The following is a 27,599-nucleotide window of genomic DNA, read 5'->3' as shown; positions in this document are numbered from 1 at the left end:
ATATATATAGACTTACCAGTATAACTGAAATGGACCATGAGAAGAATCAACATTGAAAAGGAAACATATTAATTTCAAATGACTTCTATAAAGTGATTGCTGAAACTGATTACGATGGAGAAACCATGTTTTGGATATGACAAAAACAAAAAACCTTTTAACCATTCTATAACTATGTCACCAAAACGGAGCACAGAAATGGGATGGCACTGTGTTCCTCTGACATTATCCCTTTCCCCCCAACCTTGCCATTACAGCAGCTCTCCCTCACCTCAAAGGTTTCTGGAAGCCACTGGACGTCTGTAATTGGTGCTTTGTGGCCGCTCTCAATGGCAGAGATGGCACAGTAGTGCACCACAGGGACCTCATTCTTCCTTTTTTCTTCAAGGTCCTTGCGGGGAGGAAGGAAAGAAAAGCAAGACATAAGGGGTAAAGTGCTGAATAGTGCTGCATGGGTTGGCAGTGCTCTGACAAGTCAATCAGGAATTCTAGGGTAACCATAGTGGGCCACACTTGTATTAAATCAGCTTTAGCTATCCTGTTAGATTGGCTTAACAAGTGGAACTTACAAATGTAAGTACAAAATATGGAGAAAAAAATCTATACCTTGTCCAAAAAAAGATGAGAAAAAATAAAGATAACATTGTTACGAGTTAACAATACAAGACTATCTCTCACCTTGCCTTGTTTAAACATGCACAGAGATGTCTCCACATTGTGCTGCATGAAGGGCTCTACAAGCTCTTAAATATAAATAAATATAGCTTTTCTAACTATTGAATTGATCATCAACATACCTAGAAGTTTATCCATCTATATGGGCCTAGATATAGTTGGAAAATCAATAGTTGGATTGTTAATAGGTCATGTTTAAATGTGAAGCAGGTGTCACAGTGACATTTATATTATTAGAAACAAAAATGAAGTTTGCAAACTTTCGATCCCTATCTGCTTAGGTGTTAAAACAGTGATGTAATTCACTCTTTAAAGACAAGGATAGCATCTTAACACTTTGGTACACTATGCTAGCAGGGATATAATATTAAGCCGAAAACACCACCGCCGCAGCGCCGCGGTGCGCATTTTACGTTCCGTGCAGGGCCGTTGAGATTATGTTTTGAAAGCAGCAGATCGACCAACATAGTTGGTAGGCTGCCATAACGTTATTATACCAGTTTTCTGCCAACATATATGGGACTGATGCCCATGATCCTGTTTGTGCTTACAATGATAGTCCCATTAATTCATAGAGAGGAAGTGGGGGGGTAGGTGCCCCCCTAGGCTGAGGATTTATGTACTGCCGGGTATATTGTTCACGGTTTGGTCACTTTATTTACTGTCATTGCTCATTATTTTTGCATTTCGAATTATTCATCCACTGCAACAATCTCCATATGTACAGGACCTTGTATCAAGCTGGGATGTACGAAACAGCTTTAAAAATACGCTTTTTCAGGGGCGGCGACGCTATGCAATAGGACAATGGCATGAAGGATCGCAGGGCGGTGCGCCGCCAAGCCCTGGCGCGTGTCTAGCCGTCGCCGGTGTGTTGTTGTACGTCAGAAATAATGGGGGCGGTTGGTTTGACTCACGCCCTTTGTCGCCGGTGTATATGGCACTTTAGGCTTCCCTAGTCTACTGTAGCTGAGGCACAGAGTGTGCTGAACGTTGCCCTGTGACGTGTATACATACAGCTGGTCTAACACCACACAAGCTCCACAGAGTTATGTGTGTGTGTGGGAGGGGGGACGGACACCAGGGAAGATCAATATTATTGGATGTGGCTTCACATGACTTGACTGGCTTCATCTGGGTGAAGATGACCAACAAGTGTTTGAAAAACATACCATTCACAGCAATTCAGCTGTAGAACATAATAAGGCTTTAAGCTGATAACACATTGACTGTTTGCAAGACTGCAAACATACTGGGAAGGAAGTGAAAGTGGTTGTTGATGATTCTGGTGGTGGGTGGGATGGAGAGAGGAATGGAGACTGTTGTTGAATGAGTAATTATGAAAATAAACAGTGAATTTAAACCGACACCTGGACGGGGAAGCAGGGTTGGGAGGGGGGAGGGGGCAGGGAACACAGGTGAGATCCTTGATTTCATGACCCAAACTTTAGCATTGCCATCTTAAAGACGAATTCACTTGCAATATTGCATTTGTTGTCTGGTGTATTTTTAGAAGGTTTGGATTATATAGATATGGTTCAGGGAGGGATGCTTAATGGAATTGATTTGTCATCATAAGAAACAATTTTGTCAATATTATTTGTGGCTGGGATATTTTGATTGCCGATTAGGGCTTGTGGGTTTCACAAAGATAATAAAATGCAGTTCACAGAGGTGCTAAAAATTTAGAAATGGTTGAATAATTTTTGATGTGTTTGCAAACTTCTAGTATTTTTAGAAAAACATTTATTGTTGCCTTGACAAAAATAGACCGTAAAGAAAACAATAATAACCAAAGGTAAGGTCCAAAAATGTAAATGTGTTGTTGTTGACACATTTTTAAGGTTGTTTATCAACTACTTCCACTTCCTCACCTCATTAAAGGCTTGAAGGCTCATTTTGCTCAACTTTCGATACATTTAGGGACTTGGACGGATGGCCATTAATGGCCTCTTTCTTAGGATGACATTACTTCAATCTCCTGCCATGTTGCCAGAGGCAACACTCTATCCATACTCTGTCAACGACATACACCGTGAGGTCCCATCAGGGCATATCCAATGGCATCACTGTATGTATATAGGCCGCTTACGAAGGTTTCGGTGCTGACCGAGGTGCCCCGGCCACCAGAGGGACGTATTCCCTGCAGGCGATCCACATGGGCGGAGATGTCCCATAGGACAACCTGGTACAACACACAACAGATTAACTAATACCAAACACTAACATCAAAGTCCACACATCTTCATAGAGTACAACATAAAACCTCAATCTGATGATTGGCAATTTAAACAGCCCTTTAAGCAATGAAAGGCTCCTGATTGGCCGATAATAAAGGTTTCGTACTGTGAATTGTATTTGTTCTTGTACTTTGGGGTTGTGCACCAAATGCAAACAGTGACAATAAAGGACACAATGAAAGGAAAGACTCACGTAATGGACAGACAATGGATAGAGAGAAACAGAGAGGACGGATGGAAAAGATGCGGGTTGTATCAATGTTTTTCATTCCATAAAAATAAGGATAAATGACAAAAATATAATTTATCTAAACTTTCTGTTGTTGTAGACATAAAGAAAAAACAGAGGACCTGGGAGACCTGTGTTGGAGGTTAATATATAGAAGCAGGCAGAGAGAGAGAGAGAGAGAGAGAGAGAGAGAGAGAGAGAGAGAGAGACACACACACACAAAGATGAACAGAGTGACACACACAAGTCACACTCAGTACCAGGCCGTTCATGCAGCCGCCAACAATAATATTTGGATCAGAGGGGCAGAACTCAAAGGCCAAGACATCATCTGGGCACTCCAGCAGCAACTGTGAACACACACACACACACACACACACACACACACACACACACACACACACACACACACACACACACACACACACACACACACACACACACACACACACACAAACACACACAGACACACAAAAGAGGTACTGCATTTCAAAGTTGAGACTTTGGTGTTCGGACCAGGCCTTCTCAAACTATAATTTATTGTAGGCTCTTCTATGAGGAATTTAAATGATGCAACCCAACACAAACAGTATGATTTCACCAGATTTTTTTTTTCTTTGCTGCAGTGGCATGGTTCTTTGAATGCTAAGCTGCTACGTTTCAAGCAGCAGTAAAAGCAGCCTTACACTGAATAAATTGATATAGACTTCCATAAATAATCTCTTGTTTGGTCTCTCCTATTAGTACTATTTTATATGATCTATTCTAGCTACTATAATAAAAGTTAAGCCTTCAGGTCGCATGGCCCGCTCCTGTCCATCAAGCAATAGAACTTTAGTGCTTCATGTTTTAAATATGACTAATCACTCATTGGGGGGAGGTAGATCGATGGAGAAGTTTCAGATATCTCAAACACACAAGTGATGCTGAATGACATTTCAAAGCAATGCGTATGAGAGAGAGCGAGAGAGAGAGAGAGAGAGAGAGAGAGAGAGAGAGAGAGAGAGAGAGAGAGAGAGAGAGAGATACCTGTGGTTTGATGGGGTCAGAGAAACTCCAGAAAAGAACGAGGGGGTGCTTAAGGAGCAGCTTAGTGGAGTTGTCGATGCGTTCCTCAAGGGAGGCTCTCTCCACCATGGCCACTGCCACAATACCTGTGGCACACGCACACACACACACACCTCTAATGCCACGTTCTATACTGCACATAAGCAGTGCTCCTCCCCAGCTTAAAACAATGATAATATGATTCATGCACCCCATTTTAGCAGCTTTCATACCGGTCTGATTGTCTATTTGAGAATGACAATATTGAGGCTTTAATTTGAAGAAACTAGTTGAATATATTGGGCCCCAAAATGGTTGGTTATTTACAGACTACTTAGCCAAAGTGGATACAAGATGCAAGTCTACCTGCAATAGGTGGTGCCTTTGAAACCAAGGATATGTCAGTATATAGATAACGTTTACAACTTTACAAATATATATAGCATAATAGTCTTTAGCAATTTCAGAGGTGAATTCAGATAAATCAGTTAAGGAATTTGACCTAGAAAAACAAAGAAGTGTTCCCGGTGAACATTCTCTCTCTACCCCCTCTCTTTCTTCCTCTCTGTCCCCCCCCCCCCCTTTCTCTGAGCAGATTAGGGGTGGGGTCAGGGGGTCTCACCATTGATGCTGGGGTGCCAGTTGATGTGGCTGATGGTCTTATCTTTGCTGTAGTTGAGATCAGTGAAGGACTGGTATTCCTTGAGGTGGGTATCCACCTTCCCACTCACATCTTCACCCAGGGTCCTCCAGTCATCCACAAACACGTCCATTATGTGGTTCTGCTGGAGGGCCCTGAAAACACTGCAACATGCAGAAACCCCAAGTAGAGTACAATCACATTACGGCGACAATGCAGCGGAATGAAGTACTGCGTTTTTTGACTTTTAGGATGTTTACTAGCTGACTATAAGATCATTTTGGACATTTAGATATTTTGATTAAGATATTTGATTTGAAGTGACTAGTGAATACATCCCTCTGGGATGTTATGGTTATTCAACAGATATCTCTCCTGTTCACCATCACTTACGCCATCACTTTAAAAGCAGTACCACAAAGAAAAACGAATATGCTATATATGAGTGTATGTGTTGTTTTGCATGTAATCATCCAACTAATGAAAAAATAATATTATGTCATCTGATCACAGCTGAAGCCCTTTGAGACAGTTACTGAGACTAACAATGGGTGTGAGTCGTCGAACGCCTCTGCTGTATGATATACTAACTTCAAGTAGCATTTGGTCAACCATGAAATACAATGTTCCCAGTGCTGTGCAGAAAAGAGAGGCCATCCATCAGCCAAAGTTTTACCTGGGGGACACTGAGTTCATAAACTTTCTTAGCTTCTCAGAGTGGAGATAGTTTTCTTTTTCTTCCATACTAAACCCTCTCGGTTCGTACTGTGTGCACATATTCTTTGGATATTCCCTGTGAAAAAATATTTTTAATTTCATTTAGACATTTCTCAGAACCGTAAACTGTCTGAATGCATTGGCAACATAATCCAACATTACTTTTTTGACCAATTGTGCCATGTTTTAAACAGTTTAATGATTTATATATGTTTATAATCAAATCAATGTTTAATTTTCCTACCACTTTGTCTGAGCGCTGCTGTTAATTAGAGTGGGAATGGCCTGAACCTCGCACTCCTTTTCCATCAGTTTGATGGCGAACTTTTCATCCTTGAATGAGACACACTTGTGGATGTCATCAACCGCGACGTGGTCAGAGAAACTCACGGGAGCTCCAAAGTCCCTCCGTGCCCTGGAGACCCTGTATCTCAGCTGATTGAGGAGGCATAGATTTGCTTGTATTGTAATAATAATAAATAAGAATTAATTAATACATTTCTCAAGGCGCTCAAAAGCTTATATAGTGAGTGTGTGTGTTTGGGGAGGATCACACCAGATATACGACAAGCATGTAGAATTATTAGTTAGTGAGGGGGAAGGACTTATTGACTGGCTTATTGACTGATTTAATTTAGAACCTTCGATCTTGGGTCCAGATGGCCACCAATCTAATGAATCAATGTTTAGTTATTTTCTGGCACCTTGTCTCTAGAGAATTTGGTGGAAGCTTCTTCTATCTCCAGCTCAGATCCCAGAGGGATCCAGGCCTGAGGCTCTGGGCTCTTCACCACCAACTCTTCCTGCCCTTGAACCTCTCCTGGCTGCGCCTCCGCGGCCTGTGGTGGCTGTGAGCAGAGAGTCAGTGTGCATCATGGCAGGAACATTACATCATGTGAGTGGTTAAGTAGTTGTGGTGGAGCGTATATCCGTGGCTTTTGGCTTACATGGAGGATTCTTTCTTTGGCCTCAGGTGTGAGAGCCAGGTAGAAGCTCTGCCCATAGGTGAACTCCCTGTCAAACACCAGCAGGATCTCATCATCTGGGTAGTCCTGTGGATGAGGTCCAAGGGTTTTGGACTTATTTAAAACAAGGGCTTTCGTTCCAAATAACAATCATTCAGACATTTAATTTATTTTGGTAAATTACAGTTTCAGTTTCAAATAACGTTAGTTTTTGTTTGTTTTGGTCAATGGGCTCAATAGAAACCTGACACTTTTTGTCGTAGTTTCTATGGGATAACAAGTAACAAGCCACCCACGCACTTCCTGCATTCAGCAGTAATCATATGCTGGCAAACAGCCATCTCTTTGTACACACACATTAAGGGCAGACAAATGCTCTTGCACACGCACACGTGGTTGTTTGCTTTTGTAATCTGTATCTGGGGAAAAAGAAGCAGATCCTCACCAGAACAAACTGCTTGACGGGACTGAAATCGGACACTGCCGCCCTGGTCTTCATGTCCTGCACCACATCTTCTTTATTCAGCAGTTTGTAAGGGCTAGCCTCTGTGAGGTCCTCGTCAGCACGGCACCCAAAGAGCTCCTGGGTGGCCGAGGTCAGCACCAGGGGGAAGATGTAGTCCGGGTGCACTGGTTGAGAAGAGATTTAGGGTTAATACGGACAGGAGTATGGGATAGAGATGTTTTTGCCTAGTTTTGCAAGCTGTCCTGGGTATTGTTTGATTTGATGTCAATCAGCAGAATTGTATGCCTCACTATTTCTCTTTGTTTGTGTTTCACCAAGTAAAGAAGCAAGCCAAAATATGCAGCAGCTGTGTCATCATACAGAACTAGACTCATCTTCATCCTTAAATCTGACCTAAAAATAACCAGTAAGCATTATTTTTTGTTAATGACAGCATTGTAAATTATTGGCAAAGTATTTAATAATAATAATAATAATAATAATAATAATAATAATAATAATAATAATAATGTAGAAATAAAAACAGGAATAATACCCTTCTTTAAGTGGAACCATCATCAATATACACTGGGAATGATAAGGGAGCTTGATTTTGTTTATTCAGCAGGATGTTTTTAACTTGTTTTTTTAAGGGCAGAATATCTACATAATATTTTAGGGTTAGAGGTTGACTTTTTTTTTACATTTTAAAAGGCATTCAGTGTGGACAGATTTACACAAACAGGTATGTTTGAGTGACAATGATCTCTAGCGTGGGAAACGACCTACAGTTGCAATGCGATCAACTTCTAACACTGTGGGGTGGAGGTGGACCCCACTAGCCACCACAGGATGGAACAAGATCCCACAGTAAAGGCTGCAAGGCAATGTCCCCTCTATTTTTAGTCTTGGGACATCTTCTGCTACTTCAGCTGCATTTAAAGGTCCCATGGCATGAAAATCTCACTTTATGAGGTTTTCTAACATAAGTATGAGTTCCTCTAGCCTGCCTATGGTCCCCCAGTGGCTAAAACTTGCGTTCGGTGTAAAAGGAGCACTAGGTGTTCTGCACGCCTTTGAAAAAACGGAGGCTCAAGCGCGCTGATTTGAAATGTGGTCCCATATGTCGTCATAAAGGATCTAAGCTCATCCCCTTTCTCGGCCTTGCCCGCCCAGAGAATTTGGCCCGCCAATGAGACACAACCGTGTGAGCGCCACATGTGTGTGTGTGTGTGTGTGTGATTACACACGCTGTAACGCAAGTGTTTGCTGTTGGTTTTATGGCGCATAACACGTCGGTTCTTTGACGTCTCTTGTATTTCCACAACGAGACTGTAGTTGGGGTTATCTCAGCCATGGTTGAGAAGGTATTGGGGGAAAGGAACTTTGGTTTTGACTCCCTGAAGTATGAACTGCGACATGCTGCCTGCCGCTGGTTGCTGCGTGGCACCACCGCCCGGCAGCGAGCAATTCAGTCTACTTCAGATTGATGTGGAAGTGGAAGAACCAGAGACGTCGGAGAACCCGACGCGGTCGTTTGAGATTCATAATATCGTCTGGAGGCTCACACAGCTTTTGGCCGTGATAATATATATTATATGATATAGATATCTATGTATAATATGATATTATTTAGAATAGAGCTCCAGGACTCCCGTGTGTTCTAGAATATTTACAGAACACGGCTAAAGGCTGTGTGCGCCTCGCCACTGCGATACACCCACTGTAAACAGATCGCATGGTAACGTGGCTGCAAGCTGCTCAGGGCCACACCCCCACCCTCCTCCTTGACCCACCTCTCTCCTCCTTGTTTGCATTAAAGCTACAGACACCGAAACGGCGCATTTGGGGAAAGCTCAATGTGCGACTGGCTCGTAGTGGCTGTAATTCTGCACCACGGCTGAATTTCGGGAACGTCTTCAAATACTGTGTTTGGGGCCTACTAATATCTATATTAAAGCATCTATAAAGTAGCATGCCATGGGACCTTTAAGAGAAAAATTATGATTTCAGTGGTGGGGGGGGCAAATGCGTGTGCATGTGTCGAACGGAGCGTGACACCTCATCATCCTAAAGCCGGCCACACACTGGTGCCTAAGCGCCGCGGGTCGCATTTCACGCGCGTCAATTGCCGCCCCTCGTAAAGACTGAATCATCATAATAACCTTCTTCATTTTCATCATCGTCATCATAATCCTCATCATCATCGCAATCATCATTATAGATGGCTTTTGGATTTGACTGTAGAACTTTGGTCGTGTTTAATGCAGTGCTTCACACAGCATCAACGCAGCAACAAAGTGTAAACAACAATGGATTCCGAGTTCCTATAGTAGGCATTATGATGGTGGTTCTCGGTGTAGTGCAGTAAAGTCTAGTTAGTAGAGGTGCACGGATGAGCTGTAATGTCGTCTCGATTTCGAGTTGTGTGTTCCGTGTCCCGACAAAAAGACTGTCGGCTCGCTAAAATGTCCAACCACTATGAAATGTCCCCTGTTGTCAGCGAACATAGCCAACATGGTCTTATTATAGCCCGATCATTAACTAAAAGCCACATAGAAAGAACAAAGCATCCAGCATATGATTTCAACAATGTGTAAGGGCATATGCAGCAGGGATGATCGCACAGTGGAATGCTTATGGAAAACCAGCGGACAAGCGCTGGGCGGAGATTTCAGAAGCAGGGAGATTATAGAAAAATTTAATTTGTCAGTTTGCCATTTGTTTAGTCAATATTGTGTCAACCCGGCTGTGCCAATTAAGGAGATGCAGAGCACCTGAGGAACAGGTGGAGAAGCAGGGCTCAAATAGCCTGCTTCTCCACTCATTCAGGGCTCTCTCAGCCATGTGGCTCGTGCCGGGAGGGAAAAGCCGAGTTGGAGACAGTCACGGTAAGGGACGAACGCGCCGTACCGCACCCTCACGCTTCCCCACAGGACTGAGCGGGAGAAGCCAGGAGCGATATCCCAGCCGACCTCACCGGCGAACCGGGCCTGGAGACCCCTCACCCTTTTGCCCCGTTGGGGAAGAAACCTAAGTTACTATATGATTTCCCTTTTTTGAGTGAGCTGCACGCCAGAAACGACAAAGCCAGAGACACCACCGTCAGAGACGACACCGCCAGAGACGACACCGCCAGAGACGACGCTGCCCGAGATGACGCAGCCCGAGAAGAGGCGGCGAGAGACGAGGCCGAGAGGGACGAGGCCGCGACAGACAACACCGCGAACACTGCGAAACGAGCCAAGCCGGCAGCAGAAGCAGCCATGCTTCACGCAGGACCGCTGCTCCTCCGAAAGGCCACCCGAGGCTTCAGCAAAGGGTGGAGGAGTGTGGCAACCCGGCCCGTGCCAATTAAGGAGATGCAGAGCACCTGAGGAACAGGTGGAGAAGCAGGGCTTAAATAGCCTGCTTCTCCACTCATTCAGCTCGTGCCGGGAGGGAAAAGCCGAGTTGGAGACAGTTGCGATAACCCTTGCCAACTGCATCCGTCGGTTGACGGATCTCTTTGACTTTGCATGGGGCGATCCCGAAATGCATTGTGGGTCTGTCCGTTTTGTCGGCTCCATCTCTTGCAATTCAGAAGTTGAGAAAATTATAACTTTTCAGGCTGCAACGGATCCGTCAGCCAATCAGATCGTGGCTCCGTCTGCAAATACCACTCCCCCATCCGTCAGACACGCCTTCCGTCGTCCGTTGACGGACGGATGCAGTGGGCAAGCTAAGGCACGAACGCTCCATACCGCACCCACGCCGGAACGCTTCCCCACAGGACTGTGCGGGAAAAGCCGGGAGCGATATCCAAGCCGACCTCACCGACGAACCGGGCCTGGAGACCCCTCACCCTTTTGCCCCGTTGGGGAAGAAACCTAAGTCACTATATGATTTCCCTTTTTTGGGTGAGCTGCACGCAATAAAACCGTTGCACGGCAACCCTGCTTGAGTGTTTGATTCAAGAATCCCAGCCGCCGATGACCGGGGTTGTCACAATATGTTAACCTACTTATTATTTATTTATTCATTTCAAATTTGTCTGCGACGAACGAATCGGGGCCAAATCGGGCTGAAATCGTGTAGTCTGAACCAGCCATAAGCAAGCAGCAGCAGCGGCATTGTGCGAATTCCCTACTAGACCAAACGAGACTCGTAATGGTAGGCAAAAACAATAGTTTATTAAAGCATGCAATTGTGAGAAAAAAAGAAAAAGAAAACATAAAGTGCTTGCATGATATTGAAGCCTACAGCGATCGTTAATTAACTTGTGTGGCGGTGCCTTATTATTTGTTTACCCATGGGCCATGGCAACGCGATTGCTACCTGCTCTAGTACTCTCATTGGCTTAATCGTTGAGAACGTTTTAGACTCAATCAATATAAGGTTGTGGGGAGACAAAGCTCTGTTTGTACAGTAACAATATTAGGCCAAAACATTACTAAGAAACAAAATAGTTCATCAAGACAGGCTAAAAACAAAACAAAACAACAAATGAAAAACAACACAATCGCGGGCCACAATCCCTTTCTCCTCCATGGAGCAGTTCAGTCTACTTTAGATTGATGTGGAAGTGGAAGAACCAGAGACGTCGGAGAACCCGACAGAGTCGTTTGAGATGATATTATGAATAAACGACTGCGTCGGGTTCTCCGACGTCTCTTGTCCTTCCACATCAATCTGAAGTTGCAGTTCAATCTGGACTTCAGAGAGACAAAGCCAACGTTTCTTCCCCCAATTCCTTCTCCACCATGGCCGAGAATCAATACACGGGTCTCTTTCCTGTAGGGCTGGAGCCCCCAAGTTGATAATCGTATGCGTCCTTTGAGACCCCCTTTGATATAAAAGAGACCCCAGGTCTATATCTTACTTGTTAATGTCCTCAACTCAGTCACCTATTGCATCACTTCCAATAGGGCTTTGGCCTCCTAATTGATCATTGTAGTATATTTGAATGCCCTCTTTCATATATATGACACCACCACCACTGGGACATGGCATCAATTCTCCATATCCATAGTGCTTGTGGACAGTAGGGGTACACACTAGGCATAAATTGCAAGCACACTCAGGAGGAGGAATGACCTCTCACACATGATACTTAATTAACTGTTTCAAATAACCCTGCCTCGCTTAATCAATGAGCTTGGTGTTTTGCTTTCAAGAATAGGTTATAGGCTGCATCACTGTCAAGTCAAACCAAAGGAATGACCAAAATAAACCCACAAACCGGAAGGAACCATTGTCCAGTCCATGTTGCGCAGACTATAAAATTGGCGGGCCCACACCAAAACACGGAAGTAATTTGGACGGCAGATTAAAAGAAGTGTAGTGCTCGTCCTTTCCAAAACATGTTAATCCCGTGCAACCAAGGCATCTACAAACACCAGAGAGGCAGCCGGTAAGAAACCGAGCTCATAAACGAAGACTGTGGACAATCGGATGTAATGTTTGTGTTTCAGCTTAAGCCCGCTACCGTTGGCCACGGGGCCGTTCGGCAATGCTTGGGTTAACCCAATAAATGCCAGCTTGGTCAATGTATGGACTTTCATTGATATGATCATTGTTTAAATTAAATGGATTAAATTATGGTACATGATTGTCTAGTGAGCTCATATTTAAAAGGATTATGGTGTGATGTTATTATTTAAATAAGAAGTAAATATTTTAGATATTTATATTTAGAACTGTAATATTAAGGTTAAAAATAACATTAAGAATGATTAACAGTGGGAGAATTTATTTTGCACTTTGATTAATTTAAGGGAAAAAAGGCAATCATTAATTTCACAATGTAAATCTTTTTCTGGTTTCTTGTTTCAAGGGTTTTTCACCTTGTTAACAACTGAATAACTTAAAACTTACCATCAATTGAGACTTCAATAAAATAAGATAAAGAGGAAACAGTTTGTTTATTGAGTGAAACCCAGTAGGAACTCTTAGCGGAAGGACCTATCTCTTTCAAGTGGAGAATGCACAAAAAAGGGAGAGAACTTGACAGTCACTATAAAATCTGTCCATGCGCATCTCTGAGTGACGTAACAAGCCAGCAGACAGCGATTAAAAAAAAAAAAGACGAGTCAAGGTCATAACAAAAGTAACTTATTAATTACAAGCCTAAACTGCGGAAAATATAAACATATTCCAAGGTGCCTTTTGAAGGAACATTGGAATATCTGTCTATTCCCTAGCCAGTGGACCCTAGTTTATGACAAAACCAACACAATTGATGGCAGCTCAGTTGCCACCCTCGTTCATTTGGTTTGGAGCAGAGGGGGCGGTTGATGGCAACAAACATAGCAACCATGACAGTCACATGACGTGGACGCAAGCCCATTGAAAAGAAAAGGCCAAAAAAAATGTAGGCATGTCACATGTTTAGAGCCATTATTGTAAATTTCCTCTGGTTTAAGACTGGGTTTAAGGGACGTTGGTCTAAAAATCGGATAAATCGGATTGTTTTGACGAATCCATACCTAGAGAGTGCACTGTGTGGCCCGCCCCCAATCTTTTAGAAAAAAATCTGCGGGCAGCCCTGCCCGGCCGCGGGCTTCGCAGGCTGGCCGCGGGTAGCCCTGCCCGGCCGCGGGCTCCGCAGGCAGCCCTGCTAGGCCGCGGGCTCCGCATCCCGGCCGCGGGCTACAGAAATGTCAATATAAGCGAACAGAGCCGCACTGTACCGCAACGAACAGTAGCACACTGCTCGGTGGAAACGAGGCATTCGACTGAGCGGGTTCGTTGGTTCATTTAACATAGACTTGAGGGGATAAACCCTCCCTCCGGGCTGCTCCACAGCCAGGACTCCTGCTTATTGGCTCATAGCGCAACCAGGGCTTCAGCCTATTTGTGAATAGACGTAGGCGGGATCCAGATCCCTTAGCAAGTCACACCCACTCAGAGGAGGACTATCCTCCTCTCTCCCATTGAACCCAATGTTGTTCACCGGCCACCAACACTTGGGGGCCTGTGAATGGGAGTAAATGGAGGCTGAGGGAGGAACGTCCTCCCTGAAGTAATTGTCAATAGGCAATAGGGGGTGCTAATGTCCCTTTACCCAGGGAAACAAACATAACATATACAAAGGCATTAAAGTAGTCCTAGTTTAAGGGCATTAATTCATTAAAGTAGTCTGTACAATCTACCTTTTTTATTCTTAACAATGTTAAGGAGGATCTTCCTCCTTGTCCTCACTGGAGAAGCCTCCACTGGTGTGTATGTATGTATGTTCTGAGAAACGGTCCCATCCAAAATGCATGAGTTTAGATTTCATGCTTTGCTGTACGAATAAAGTCGGACAATCATGCTCTGGGACAAGATTCAATAGATTTATTTTTGTGAACATGAAAACGAAATGTTTTTGAGGAGGTCTGCTGTAAAAAACTGAGAAATCGGAGTATCCCTAACTGTAGGTTCACACCAAAAGCTGTAAAGCGTTTTGAGCGATAAACGTCCATTCACTTTCTATTACACATGAGCGATAAAGCGATGGGAGCGATAAAATGCTTGAGCGATAGTTTTAAAGCTGTAAAGCTGTAAATGAGAGTTGAGCTCAACTCTATGCAAATGAGCTAGAAGCGTTTAGGCTGTAAATGACTGCCAGCCAATCGGAATGTAGATGTCTCTCGCCGGCGTTGGTTCCAGTAAACATACGCGAGAACTTTAGTTCCTAGTTCCTACCACACATTTGTTCCTTCAGCATGGTGCGTAAGAGAATAATTGCGGCTATTGCAGGGCATCATATTTGTCCGCGATTGCATAGCCAACGTGGTCTTATTATAGCCCGATCATTAACTAAAAAACACATAGAAAGAATAAAGCATCCAGCATATGATTTCAACAATGTATGAGGGCATATGCAATCCATATTACGCAAAAGGGATGGTCGCACAGTGGAATGCTGATGGATACCAGCGGGTGAGCGGTGGGTGGAGATGTGCGCGCATTTCAGAAGCAGGGAGATACCGCACAAAAATTTATTTCTAATTTGTCAGCTTGCCGTGTGTCTGCCTGGCACAAATGCTCCCGTTGAGCGGCTCTTTTCCATTATAAACAGTACACACACACACACACACACGATAGTGATCAACTAAACTATTATCTAGCATATAAGCAATATATAAGCAATTAATTAGTTATTCAGTGTTTCATGTATTTACTCATTATTCTTTTTCTATTGACCAAACTTATGACTATCTTGTGTTTTTGTGGCTCAGCATCAGCAGCAGCACTTGCCTCAACTACAAGCATTCAGGCAAAAAGCGAGGCTCCTTTAAATGGAAAAGCAAAATCGCAAGAGCAATATGAGCTGTAAATATTTCGGACAGCATTGCGTTTTGAGCTATTCAGCGATTTTGCAACTTTTACAGCTTTTGGTGTGAACCTACAGTAATACACTACATTTAACCTTTGACACATTTGTTGTTTTGACGAAAACATAAGTACTGTAAGCATTGTAATATCTGCACACACCCCTTCTGTAGTCAAAGAAAATATCCCAATTGAAAGGCAATGGCTTCAATTTCATTCTGTGTGGCACTGTAATATCTGCGCAAACCCCTTCTGAAGCCTCTATCTCTCACACTCTCTCCCTCCCTCTCTCTCTTTCTCTCTCTCTCGTTTCATTCTGTGGAGCACGAGAATTGTCTGAAACACTCTTATTCAAAATGCATTAGTTTACATTTTGTTCTGTGGAGCACGAACAATTCTTTTCAGTTTTTCTGCTGAAAGAGGTCTGAGGTCTGCTTAAAAAATCTGAAATATTGACAGAAATAGAGGGTGCACTGACTGTCTGCACACACCCCTTCTGATGCCTCTCCCCCTTTCTGTGGAGCACGATAATTGCGGGAGTTGGTATCTACACACTAGATACTATCTAGTGTGTAGATACCAACCCCCTGGTGTGTATGATTAAGCTCTGAAAATGAGCTTATTCATTGTCAATAACTCCCTGAAGTTAGTAATTCTATTGTTTACCTGTAGTCTTATTATATGGCCTAAGGGGAATGCAACAGTACACCTATCGCTCACATTAGAAAGGACATATGTTTTTAGTAATTTTGTGTCATTCACTCATTGGTGTTGCTGAAGTCTATGGCATGCCCTTAATGTTAGTTATAATAATAATAATAATAATAATAATAATAATAATAATAATAATAATAATAATAATAATAATAATAATGCATTTTATTTATGGGCGCCTTTCTTGACATTCAAGGTCCCCTTACAAAATCAAACATTCATAAGAGCAAGCAAAAAAAAAAACGTAGACAAGAGAAAAGAGTGGGGTCATTCTAGTCCCAAGAATGCAACTGACTTAAAGGGGGAACTGGAGTGTTGGATGTCATGAGGCAGAGAGTTTGTGTGTGTTGTTCAGAGTAGGGGAGCAAAGCTTTCATTAAGTGAGTGCTGCATGTAGCCTCAACTATTTTTTTTCTTAAGTTTTATTTCTTTCTTCTTTACTATTCTCTACAAACTCTGGTACCTATCTCCTTCTTAAATTTCACCTAGAGACTCTATTCCAATTTTAAAATGTGCAAATTACCTTGGAATTGGGCGCAGATTTTTCATCTGATTTTTAAAATATTTTTTTACTTTTTAAGATACAATTTTTTACAATGGAAGTCAATGGGAGGACGGAGGATCCGTCCACCCATTCTGACATTTTCTACTTCAGACTTTGTAACCTGTTCAATATTTTATCGTAAACCTTCATTCAAATACAAATCAACACATTTGTATCTTCAATTATCAGAAAAGAGAATTTCGATTATTTTAATACTTTTTTCAAAATCACAGTTTAAGTTCCATGTCAGCTTGTTTTCAGTTGGTCTCATTGATTAACGCTGAAGTTAAAGCACGAGGACGTGCAGGCAGTGTTACTTGATTGGGCACTTTTTCACACATTGAAAGACATCAAAAAACACAATTGAGGATAGAAAACACAATAAAGTCCAGGACTTATTTCCATTGTGGTCCTCACAAAAAACATCAAGACAAGACAAGCCACGACAAGACACTCAGTGTATGAGAATCACATTTTTCTTCAATAAAAATAAAAGACAGTTGCTGGCCTCCTGATCTATTCAGCTACCTCTCTAGTAACCAGGCCTTGATTCTCTTTTTAAAAGAGTTCAGACTGGATATGACTTTAATTTCCCTATCTAACTTGTTCCACTGAACTGCCCCTATACAGGAAAAGGTTCCTTTCCCTAAAAATGTTTTAAATGATTATGGACGCAGATCTGATATGCCGCCACGAGTGCAAATATTGGGTATGTCCTATACCATAGTAATAAGACATGATAAAAACATTTGGGCACTATCAAACAGTATTTTATGGATCATATTCATCCTTACGAGACTCAACAGAGAGCCAGTTGGGCTCCGCAAATTGTGACCTACCTATATGAGACCTGCTTGGTCTGCTTGATTGGCCTTCAAACCAGGAAGTACTTGGAAATTCAAAATGATTTAAAATTAAGGAGTTGGCTAAAATCATCATTGTTGACCTATCTAAAAATTTGGAATTTCTGGCTAAGAACTTTGTGAACCCGGTGACTTTACTCAAAACATGATTGGCCATATTCCTGCCATGCAGGTTGTTTTCAAGGATGCATCCGAGGTATTTTACTGATGTTTTTGCACTGACCACAATTTTATTCAAAGTGACTCTAAATTCAGAGCATCAGTTCAATCTGTATTTTGAGCCGAATAAGATGGCCTCTGTCTTACCAAGATGTAGGGACAGCATGTTGTCAATCAGCCAGCTGTTTACAGAAGCTTACGCTGTGCTGAGGGTGCTCTCTAAGGTGGATTGATGTTAATGGGACATTAAAGGTACGGCCACACTAAACGCGTTACGCGCGTAAGATAACGCGCCTAACCTGACACTTGATCATTGTGTGTCACAAAAATGGTTCAACGTGCCTAACGCTCCTACGTAGATAGATGAGCCCGCCCAGCGGAGGTGTCTTGCTTCGCCCTGAAGGGGCTTATTTTTCGATAATGACCGGCGACGTTCTATACATTATCCCGCTTATTACCCAGCTTCGTCACCAGCATTCGTAGTGTTGATTAGCAGAGAAATAGTCCACCAAAGACGTTGATGTCGCTTAGCAACCGAAGACGCTGGGGTTGACAAGTTACCGGACTACTACCCATGCAAGTGAATGGAGCGTTCCAAGGCATTGAGAAGACCCGTGTAACAAAGGCCTATAATATTTCTGTTTATTTCTGTTTATCCTCGGGCCCGGCCCGAGGATAGTGGTGGGAAATATCGGCCCGACCCGGACGGCGGGTCGGCTCGGGCTCGGGCAGAGAATCTAAACTCTAGTGCATGACATCCTCCCAAGGCGCTCACAGCTGTGTGAGTTTCACCACCTCCTCATCGTTTCAGCACACACTGAAACGATGACTTGGTCGTCCATGTTCGTTCTGCTTCTGTGCGTCCTCCGGTCTCTCTGCCAGTGACATCGGGTCAAAAACCAATGGTTCCCTATGCACAGAAATAGGTCACATGCGCAGGAGTCTGACATATCAGTAAAGAACAATTCCGGTATTTTGAATATTGAGCCCCATTTCGTTTGTCTAGGATGAAATAGAGTGGTTAACACCGAAATTTTGAATATTGGTTCTGTCTCCAGTATTTGGCTAATTTCGAATCGCCGCTACCTGCTTCACAATGGCTGGCTATGGGCATTCACAAACACCCCTTAACCTTTGTTTTCAGAGATGTGAAACTCATCAATTGGTAAGTGGTGTTCGTTGATGTTCCTCATCAAGTATCGTAGCGAAATACAATTTCTCTTGTGTTTTATTTGGCGTTTTGTAAATCTGCATTTTGTAAATGAAACGGAAACCAGACCGGTAACGGAAAAGGAAAGTGGGGGTTGGTTGTAGTCTTTTCACTCGGTTCTAGCCCTACTGTTTATACGGAGAACCGAGTGAAAAAAAGACAACTGACCCCCCTTTTCGTTTCCGGTCCGGTTTCCGTTTCATTTACAAAATGCTGATCTACAAAATGCCAAATAAAACACGACAGAATCTGTATTTTGGTACGATACTTCTTGATGAGGAATATCAACAAACACCGCTAACCACTCGATGAGTTTCACATTTCTGAAAACGAACGTTAAGCAGACCTGCAAACTCCTCAGAGCAAAAAAGGTCACAGTGTCACGGGGGGGGGGGGGGTGGGGGGGCGAAAATCATCGGTCCAAGGGCTGATCGGTTTTTCGAGATATACGGCTACTTAAATTCTGAGCTACCCTGGGCGGGATTTAGCATGAATATTCATTACGGAGGTTGTAGCACAAAAGGAAAGGAAAAAGATTTCAAATGACAGACTTGGATGCAAAATATAGCCCTTTATTATACAGAAATTTGCTGTTGGTGTATTAGCCTAGGACAACACCCTTGCCAGATTATTTATCTAAATAGCCCTATGTTGTTAGAATTTACTAACTTTATGCAAGGTCTACGTTCGTGCAGTACTCAGCGTTGACTCTGTCCGAAAAATACAATATTATTGTAAATTTTATCACATCAAAGAAGCGGTAGCTAACGTTAATTGAATCAAGCAAACAAATAGCTGTTTTTTTTGCTCCAAAAAGCTTGACTTACCTCGAATTTAACATAAGATAGTTCCTTCAAATAAGGGCTGCACGGTATGGACTGAAATGTATATCACGGTATGATTTGAGGCATAGACGGTAACGGTATTATATCACGGTATGTTCATTTTATCTTCTAATTTCGATATTAATGCTTTTGAAGGGGTAAAATACTGGTAAGGCAGCAAGACTGCATAAAAAAATAAAATCTTACCTCAAGTTACTTCCATCTCTGAAAAACACTAATGTTTAATAGTAGGGATTTGTTTCTCCACTTGCTTGCGGACCTTGCAGTATAGTTATCTGAATTTGGCTGAAATGTGTGCAGGCAGGTAACGCGCCCTTTGCGGGCAGGTAACCCACTCTTTAAAACCCTTTCTATCGACATTTTTGTCAATTTTGTCGTAAGGACCGGCTTTGGAAAATGCCTGCGGAAGCAATGTCTGATATGCAGAGACAGCTTCACGCTACCGTCTGTCTCATACGGTGTGGAACGAGAGCTTGTGAAGGGACTACCAGCAAGCACACAGGCTGCCGGTAGGCCTTTGTGCTTGCGCAAGAGCATACTGCCTGAGAACAAGGCCACCTTAATGCACGGGCTTACCTGGGCTGAAGCCCCAGGGCCTACGGCGACCAGGGGGCCTATCATGAGCTGCAGTAGTTTTTTTTTACTCGCCCATGATAGGCCCCCCGATCGGCGTAGGCCCAACACAATGTGATTCCCCGCCCCCCCCCCCTCGTCGACAACGGCAAAATGACGGGAAATAATTTACACATCTTCATTATAAGATCCCCTCTCAGAGGGCCTACGAAACCTCTCAGCCCTAGGGCCCAATGGCAGGTTAATGCAGGCCTGCCTGAGAAGGCAGTATCGCTGTCAAATCTGTCCCTGGGAAAGGTAACGTTGCGCCGAATTGAAATAGGAACTATGTTTCATTACCATATTTTCAGTAGTTGCGCGTAACTTTACTTTTTACATGAAAAAGTAGTTAGGTTGTTTTGGCGATGATGCGATAGGCAGCAGTCAAGTAGGGCTCCCGGTCAAAATTAGTAAAACACTGTGTAAAACTCTCCAAATGATCTGAATAGGACATGGATAAGAATACAAGGGGTCAAGAGAGACAAAAGGCTCACTATTCCAAAACCCGAATCACAAAGAAAGAAAAAGATGACGACGATGCCAAAGGAAACCAACGAGGGCCACGTGCTAACAGCTAACGCTAACAGTGACGAGCAACCTAGCGTGGTGTCTGCGTTTCAAACAAGCATGCAGACCACCCTGGCTCGTATGCAAGTTAAAATGGACGCTGGCAGGCAAAATATGGAAACTAAACTGGACAAGATAAGTAAGCAAATGGATGATGCTCTGAAAGGAGTTCGAGACGAGATGGCAAGATTGAGAGAGGAAATGGGTCAAATCAGAACGGAGACGACACGGAGCCTGGAGAGCTACAGGGAGGAAACGAGCGGCAGAATCGCTGCTGTTGAGGTGGATATTCGCGATCAACGGAAAGACATGGGGTTGGTAGAGTAACGTGTGGGAGGGACAGAAGAATGGAACACCGAGGCTCAGGACGTTATAATGACTTTGAACAACAATCCAAACTTCAGGAAAAACTGACAGACCTCGAAGGATGATCAAGAAGAAATAACATCCGTATATGGGGAGTGAAAGAAGGGCTTGAGGGGGCCTCAACCAAAAACTACATTGACGAGCTAATTCACAAGGAGCTAGATGTGCCTGGTGGCGAGGAGCTACAGATCCAGAGAGCACACAGGGCACCGGCCCCCAGATCAGCTGAAAACAAACCAGCGAGAGCAATCATTGTGAACTTTCTGAGCTTTGATGACAAAGAGAGCATCCTCAAGACGGCGTGGAAGAAGAGCGTGCAGGTGGCCGGGCAACGAGTGACATTCGATCATGATTATTCTGCGGGGATTGCAGCCAAGCATCGGGACTACGCCGGTCTTAAAAGGATTCTCAAGGAAAAAGGTCTCCGGTTCCAATCACCCATGGCCACGCTGAGGATCCACTGGGGCGACGGAACCAAGATCTACAACAACCCACAGGAGGCAGCCAGGGCGATGCGACATAGAGGAGTGGAGGTACCAGTTTGGAGAGAGGAAAGACCTACGCTGCTGCAGAGAGCCGAGGCAATACGCAAGTGGACCAGGGTCGGGAGACGAGAGTGCGGAGATCTCCCAGTATGCGAACAACGAGGGACCCGAACTGAGGATAAACAATGAGGGACGGGATGGGAGCGTGACCTATTGCTTACCATCCCCGACTTGAGGCTTCTATGGGTGAGCAGGAAAATGAGTATAAATCGCAAGTGCACATTCTATTTTGTAGAATAACATATATAAAGGACACCAAGCGATTAACAGAAAGGTAAATTGGTCTACGACTGAGTGCAAGGGATATCTTCTTATGGCTGACCTCAATGTTATTTGATCTGTCTTTGTTGCCCATAATGTTGAGATTATTTGATAAATTTGACTCTGAAACAAGTTTTGACCGGGAGTTACGGAGTTTAATAATGTTGGACAATTTTAGTGAGCTTGGGAGACCCATAGCATTGGACGTCTTCGCCACTAGGGGGGGCCCATCCACTAGGGATGGATTTACCCCCTGCCCTCCAACAGGGAGAAGGGGAATAGTTTTCCAAACCTTGTTTACCTTGGGAGACCGAACCATGTTCTTTTGCTTTTGGTTTGGTTTTTGTTTGTTGAGTTTAGCGGTTGCTGCTGATTTATTATGTGTGACTCTTGACATATGGGGAGCTGATGAAGGACACTCTGAGGAACTGTACAATGGATAGGGGTCTGCAAATGGTGTCTTTAAATGTTAATGGAATGAACAACCCAGTCAAAAGGGCCAAGGTGTTAGCAAAATTTAGGAAGGAGGGGGCCGTGGTCATATTTCTGCAAGAAACTCACTTGTCGTCACAAGAGCATGAAAAATTAAAACGGTTTGGATATGATAATACATTCTACAGCTCATTCAAACAGACTAATAGGAGAGAAGTGGCCACCCTAATCAAGAATTATGTGAAATTTGACTTAACTAAGGAGATATGTGATAAGGAGGGGAGGTATGTGATGGTTAAAGGGAAGATGGAAGGGCAAATGGTCACGTTACTCAATATCTGTGCACCACCGGATAGTGATAGGAAATTCTTTAAGACTATATTTGATATCATAGCGGAGGAAACAGAAGGTACTCTTATCTGCGCAGGGGACTTCAATGTGGCACTCGATCACAAATTAGACACCAACAGGAGCAGGGCACGTATCAGTAGGTACGTAAACATACAACTGTCAGAACTAGGAATTGTGGATGTGTGGAGAGATATGCATTTACTAGACAGGGATTACACTCATTACTCGCACAGATATTCGACCTACTCCAGGATTGATTACTTTTTTGTGACGGCAGGGGACAGACACAGGATGGAGGACTGCAGAATAGGGGTAACGGACCTATCCGATCATAGTGCTATATACCTGACGGTGAACTTGAACAGCAGGAGAAGGAAGACTGAGTGGAGAATGAATGTAGGACTATTAAACAATAAGGATTTGGTAGAAGGGATAAGGCGAGATATAACTAGATACAGAGAGGAGAATGATAATGGGGAAGTGGGCCCGACTATTTTGTGGGATGCACTAAAGTCAGTAATAAGAGGGAAGTTAATAGCACAAGCATCTCTCCTCAAACGAGCCAGACTGGAACTCTATCAAAACTTAATCGGACAACTTAAAAAACTGGAAGAACATCACCAAGAACTGAATACCATCGAGACACTAAAGAGGGCTAAGGAAGTCAGAGGAAAGATTGACCAGATACTATTGACAGAAGTAGAGAAGAAGGCCAGATTTGTGAAGCAGTCTTATTATGAGGGAAGGCCGAAAGCAAGTAAATTATTAGCCAGATGAATAAAGATGCAACAAATGCTAAACACTGTACATAAAATTAGGGATCCCACGACTGATGAGCTAGTAAGAGAACCAGAGGACATAGAGAGGATGTTTGTCGATTACTATAAAGCGTTATACACACAACCCACAGCAGCAGAGCCAGATAGGATGAAGAAATTTTTAGATGGACTGGAACTGCCATCAACAGGAAGAATACGGAATGACCTCCTGACCTCAGTTATAACAGAAGACGAATTAGATGAAGCAATAAGTGGACTGAAAAATGGCAAGACAGCAGGTAGTGATGGATTTCCATCAGAGTTTTATAAGGTTTTCAGGCAGGAGCTGAACCCAATATTGATAGCATCATTAAGGTATACGACGAAGGAGGGCAAAACTCCCCCCCCTTGGAAGGAAGCTAACATTACCTCGATCCTAAAAGAAGGGAAGGACAAAGACCTATGCAGTAGTTTCAGACCAATATCCATACTTAATGTAGATTATAAAATACACACCTCAATACTGTCGAAGAGGTTTGGGACATTCATGCCCGATGTGGTCGATGAGGGTCAGACTGGATTTATAAGAGGAAGGCAAGCACAGGACAACATAAGGAAGACTATTCATATTGTGGATGAGACGCAGAGGAGCGGAGAGAGTGCGGTCCTGGTGAGTTTAGATGCTGAAAAGGCCTTTGACTGTGTAAACTGGACATACCTTTTCACTGTGTTAGAAAAGTTAGGATTCAATGATAGTTCAGTTAAATGCATCAAAGCATTATACCAGGAACCGACCGCAAGAGTGAGGGTGAATGGGAGTCTATCGGATAGGCTTATATTAGGTCGATCGACTCGACAGGGGTGCTGCTTATCACCCACGCTCTTCGCTATCTTCATGGAGCCCTTGGCCCAAGCAATTAGACAACACCAAGACATCAGGGGAGTAGAGATAAGAGGGACAGAACATAAATTGGGTCTATTTGCGGACGACCTGCTGGTATACATGACACAACCAGGTGTAAGCTTTCCGGCTTTAATGGGCTTACTACAGGAATATGGAAACTATTCAGGGTATAAAATTAATGTGACGAAGACACAGATCTTGACGTTGAATTACTCACCTCCGAAAAGGCTCAAAGAAAGTTTCAAAATCAGATGGGACTCAGACGAAATGAAATACCTGGGGGTATACATCAAAAAAGGAATAGACAAATTATACAAAGCAAATTATTCACGCACAAACCAAGAAATAAACAAAGATCTGAGAAGGTGGTCACTTATCAACCTAGATTTTAGCTTGAGGATAGAAGTGGTCAAAATGAACATGCTGCCAAGACTGCTGTATTTATTCCAGTCTCTACCTATACAGATACCACAAAATCAATTCAGGGAGCGGGATAAATTGATATCTCGTTTTATTTGGGGAGGGAAAAGACCAAGGGTTAGATTTACAACTATGCAGTTGCCCAAAGAGAGGGGGGGATTGGCAGTGCCCAATCTCGAGGATTATAATTATGCAGCGCAGCTCAGGGCGGTGATATGTTGGTGCGATTCAAATTATGAAGCCAGTTGGAGGTTTATAGAAACGGGAGGGCTGACAGGGAGGGAGGGCTTTCAGATCCAGACAATGTTAGGGGATAGGGAACTTTTTAGGACACAGGGGAAATTATTGGATACAATCACTAGATTCACTTTAGACATCTGGAACACTGTAATTAAGAGGTATAAACTGGAAAAGGAAACCAAGGTTCTTAGATGGCTGGCTCATGACAGTAGGTTTCAACCAGGGAAAGATGATTGGAGTTTTAAGAGATGGGAGGCAAGGGGTATCACGCAATATGTACTATAATGGATAAAGGGGACATACAAAGTTTCCAGCGTCTTAAGGACAAGTTTGATTTGGGGGGCAGAGACTATTATAGATATATACAGGTGAAAGAATATTATGATAAGGAAATAAAAATAGACAAATCTGTAGGACGGAACCCGCTGATCCAATTGGTGGTTAATGCATACGAAGGGAGGAAAGTGAGGGCCATTTCAGCTTTATACCAAGCACTGCATGAGAACAGGGGTAACTCAACAAATTATATAAAGGATAAGTGGGATAGAGAATTGGAGATAGAGATGACCGAGGAGGAATGGGAAAATGTACGCAGGATTCAGCACTCGGCCACAGCTTCGAGGTTGTGGAGGGAGTTTGGTTGGAAGAATGTCATCCGGTTCTTCATAACAACACCAAGTGAAGGGGAGGTATACACCAGAACATAATGACTGCTGGAGACAGTGTGGCCAGGTTGGGGCTGACCATACACACATATTTTGGAAGTGCCCCAAGTTGAAGGTGTACTGGGAAGAAATATGGGGGATATTGAAGAAGATCTTGGGTTATGGAGTGCCTATGACTGGATTGGTGCTGTATTTGGGGAATCTGACGGAGATGAACGTACAAGCTGAAGACCTTTATCTGGTCAAAATCTTGCTTGTCGCTAGTCGGAAAGCTATAACTAGAGCATGGTACAGGGTTGACCCGCCTACAAAAGAACAGTGGTTGAGTGCAGTAGAGGAAATATATGATAAGGTTCACGTTTATACTGAGGGTGCAAGCTTGACTCGAGATGGGTGAAATGGATTGAGTATAAGAGAGAGGAACAAATGCAACATTTGTGGGACACCGCACGACCATGAAGCCTGCAAGAGATGTTATGTAAATAAGGAGTAGCCCACATGTCACACTGTCATTTTATTTTTTATTTTATTATTATCTGTTTAGTTATCCCGTTTTCTGTATTATTCAATGGAACTGTGATTATCTGTAATTTGCAAAACTACCAATAAAAATTTAAGTAAAAAAAAAAAAAAGAAAAAGTAGTTAGGTTACTGTATTAACGCGTTACTTACTTTGTTGTGCGTTACACACAACACTGTCTACCGGTCACACCGGTCTCATGGTAACGTCAAAAATCCATACCGTAGCGCAAATTCACACTTGTGTACTTTCTGTACCGTTTATACCGTATAGTGAGCGACCGATATATCAGCCGGCCGATATATCACGGCCGATATTTGCGTTTTTTCGTGTATTGGTATCGGCCGTTTTTTTTTTCGATATCGGACGATTTTTTTTTTATTGGGCATGATTTACAGACAGATTTTTTTCAATTGAGACATTGTAACATTTGTTATCATCATTGTGTCATTTTTATGATGTAAATTGAAGGAGGCTTAGCCTGGAAATCCAGACCCACATCTAGAAAGCTGTAGGGTCTGGCAACGATTAATGAAAAGGGTCTAACTCGAGGGGCGGCACCAAGCATGCATTTGAAAATATCACTAGCTAACACACATTGGATAACACTATGACCAATCAGGAGAATACAAGAGGTGACGTATTCAGACCAGTGGAGCTAACCAATAGATAAGACTCTTGCCGTATCCGGTCGGTAAAACAGCAACGCTTTTGGCCCACCTATATTGATACATCGATGTGATTGATTAATGTTCTGGGCCAGGGGAGGCCCAGAATATACACAAGTATATTGCTCGTTCCCAGAGTGACTCGCTGAGCAAATTCAAATTGTGCTCTCACGAGAACTCTGGATTTCCAGGGTATTATCGACTCCAAATATCGGCTCAAGAAAATCGGTATCGGCGTATCAGTTATTGGCTAAGGCTGATGAAAAAAAATCTGTATCGTATCGGCCCTAAAAAATCTGTATTGGTTGATCCCTGATACCGTACACCCCTACTTCAAATTGACGTTAAGGATTTCCATCAGACTCACGGGTAGCCAGGCGTCTGATCCAAAGGCAAGCTTAGTCGGCGCTGTGTGCTTCAAGATTCTGAAGCAAATGCTGAGATTCCGATTGGCCCAGAGAAATATCAATTATAAGAATTATCCAATAATGTTTTGCAATTCTAGCCTGCATGGCATGCATATGAAGGACAGCCTCCCCCCCCCCCCACCCAAAAGAAAACTCTTGCGATTCACGTGAATGAACCAATAGACCAAGAAAAACGCGATTGTCGCCGAAAAGCGACAAGTTTGCAGGTGTGGTTAAGGGGTGTTTGTGAATGCCCATAGCCAACCATTGTAAAGCAGGAAGGGGCAATTCG

General features: G+C 43.3%; 1 protein-coding gene across 1 annotated transcript in view; it reads right to left on the bottom strand.

Annotated features, from left to right (window-relative positions):
• The window catches only part of dnai3 (dynein axonemal intermediate chain 3), a gene marked incomplete at both ends in the record, with an annotated part of 84,928 nt that overhangs the window by 39,634 nt on the left and 17,695 nt on the right, over nucleotides 1-27,599 (bottom strand). The window contains 10 exon segments of the mRNA XM_079739407.1: nucleotides 272-391; nucleotides 2,768-2,860; nucleotides 3,405-3,494; nucleotides 4,174-4,298; nucleotides 4,814-4,995; nucleotides 5,508-5,624; nucleotides 5,793-5,983; nucleotides 6,253-6,396; nucleotides 6,496-6,600; nucleotides 6,959-7,143. Coding sequence (XP_079595533.1) covers nucleotides 272-391; nucleotides 2,768-2,860; nucleotides 3,405-3,494; nucleotides 4,174-4,298; nucleotides 4,814-4,995; nucleotides 5,508-5,624; nucleotides 5,793-5,983; nucleotides 6,253-6,396; nucleotides 6,496-6,600; nucleotides 6,959-7,143 — 1,352 coding nt within the window.

The sequence above is a fragment of the Pollachius pollachius genome (genome assembly GCF_949987615.1).
Source record: "Pollachius pollachius genome assembly, chromosome: 7".
NCBI classification, from domain to species: Eukaryota; Metazoa; Chordata; class Actinopteri; order Gadiformes; family Gadidae; genus Pollachius; species Pollachius pollachius.
The sequence above is the reverse complement of the archived record's forward strand: the minus strand, read 5'-3'. Positions and strand labels throughout refer to the sequence as shown.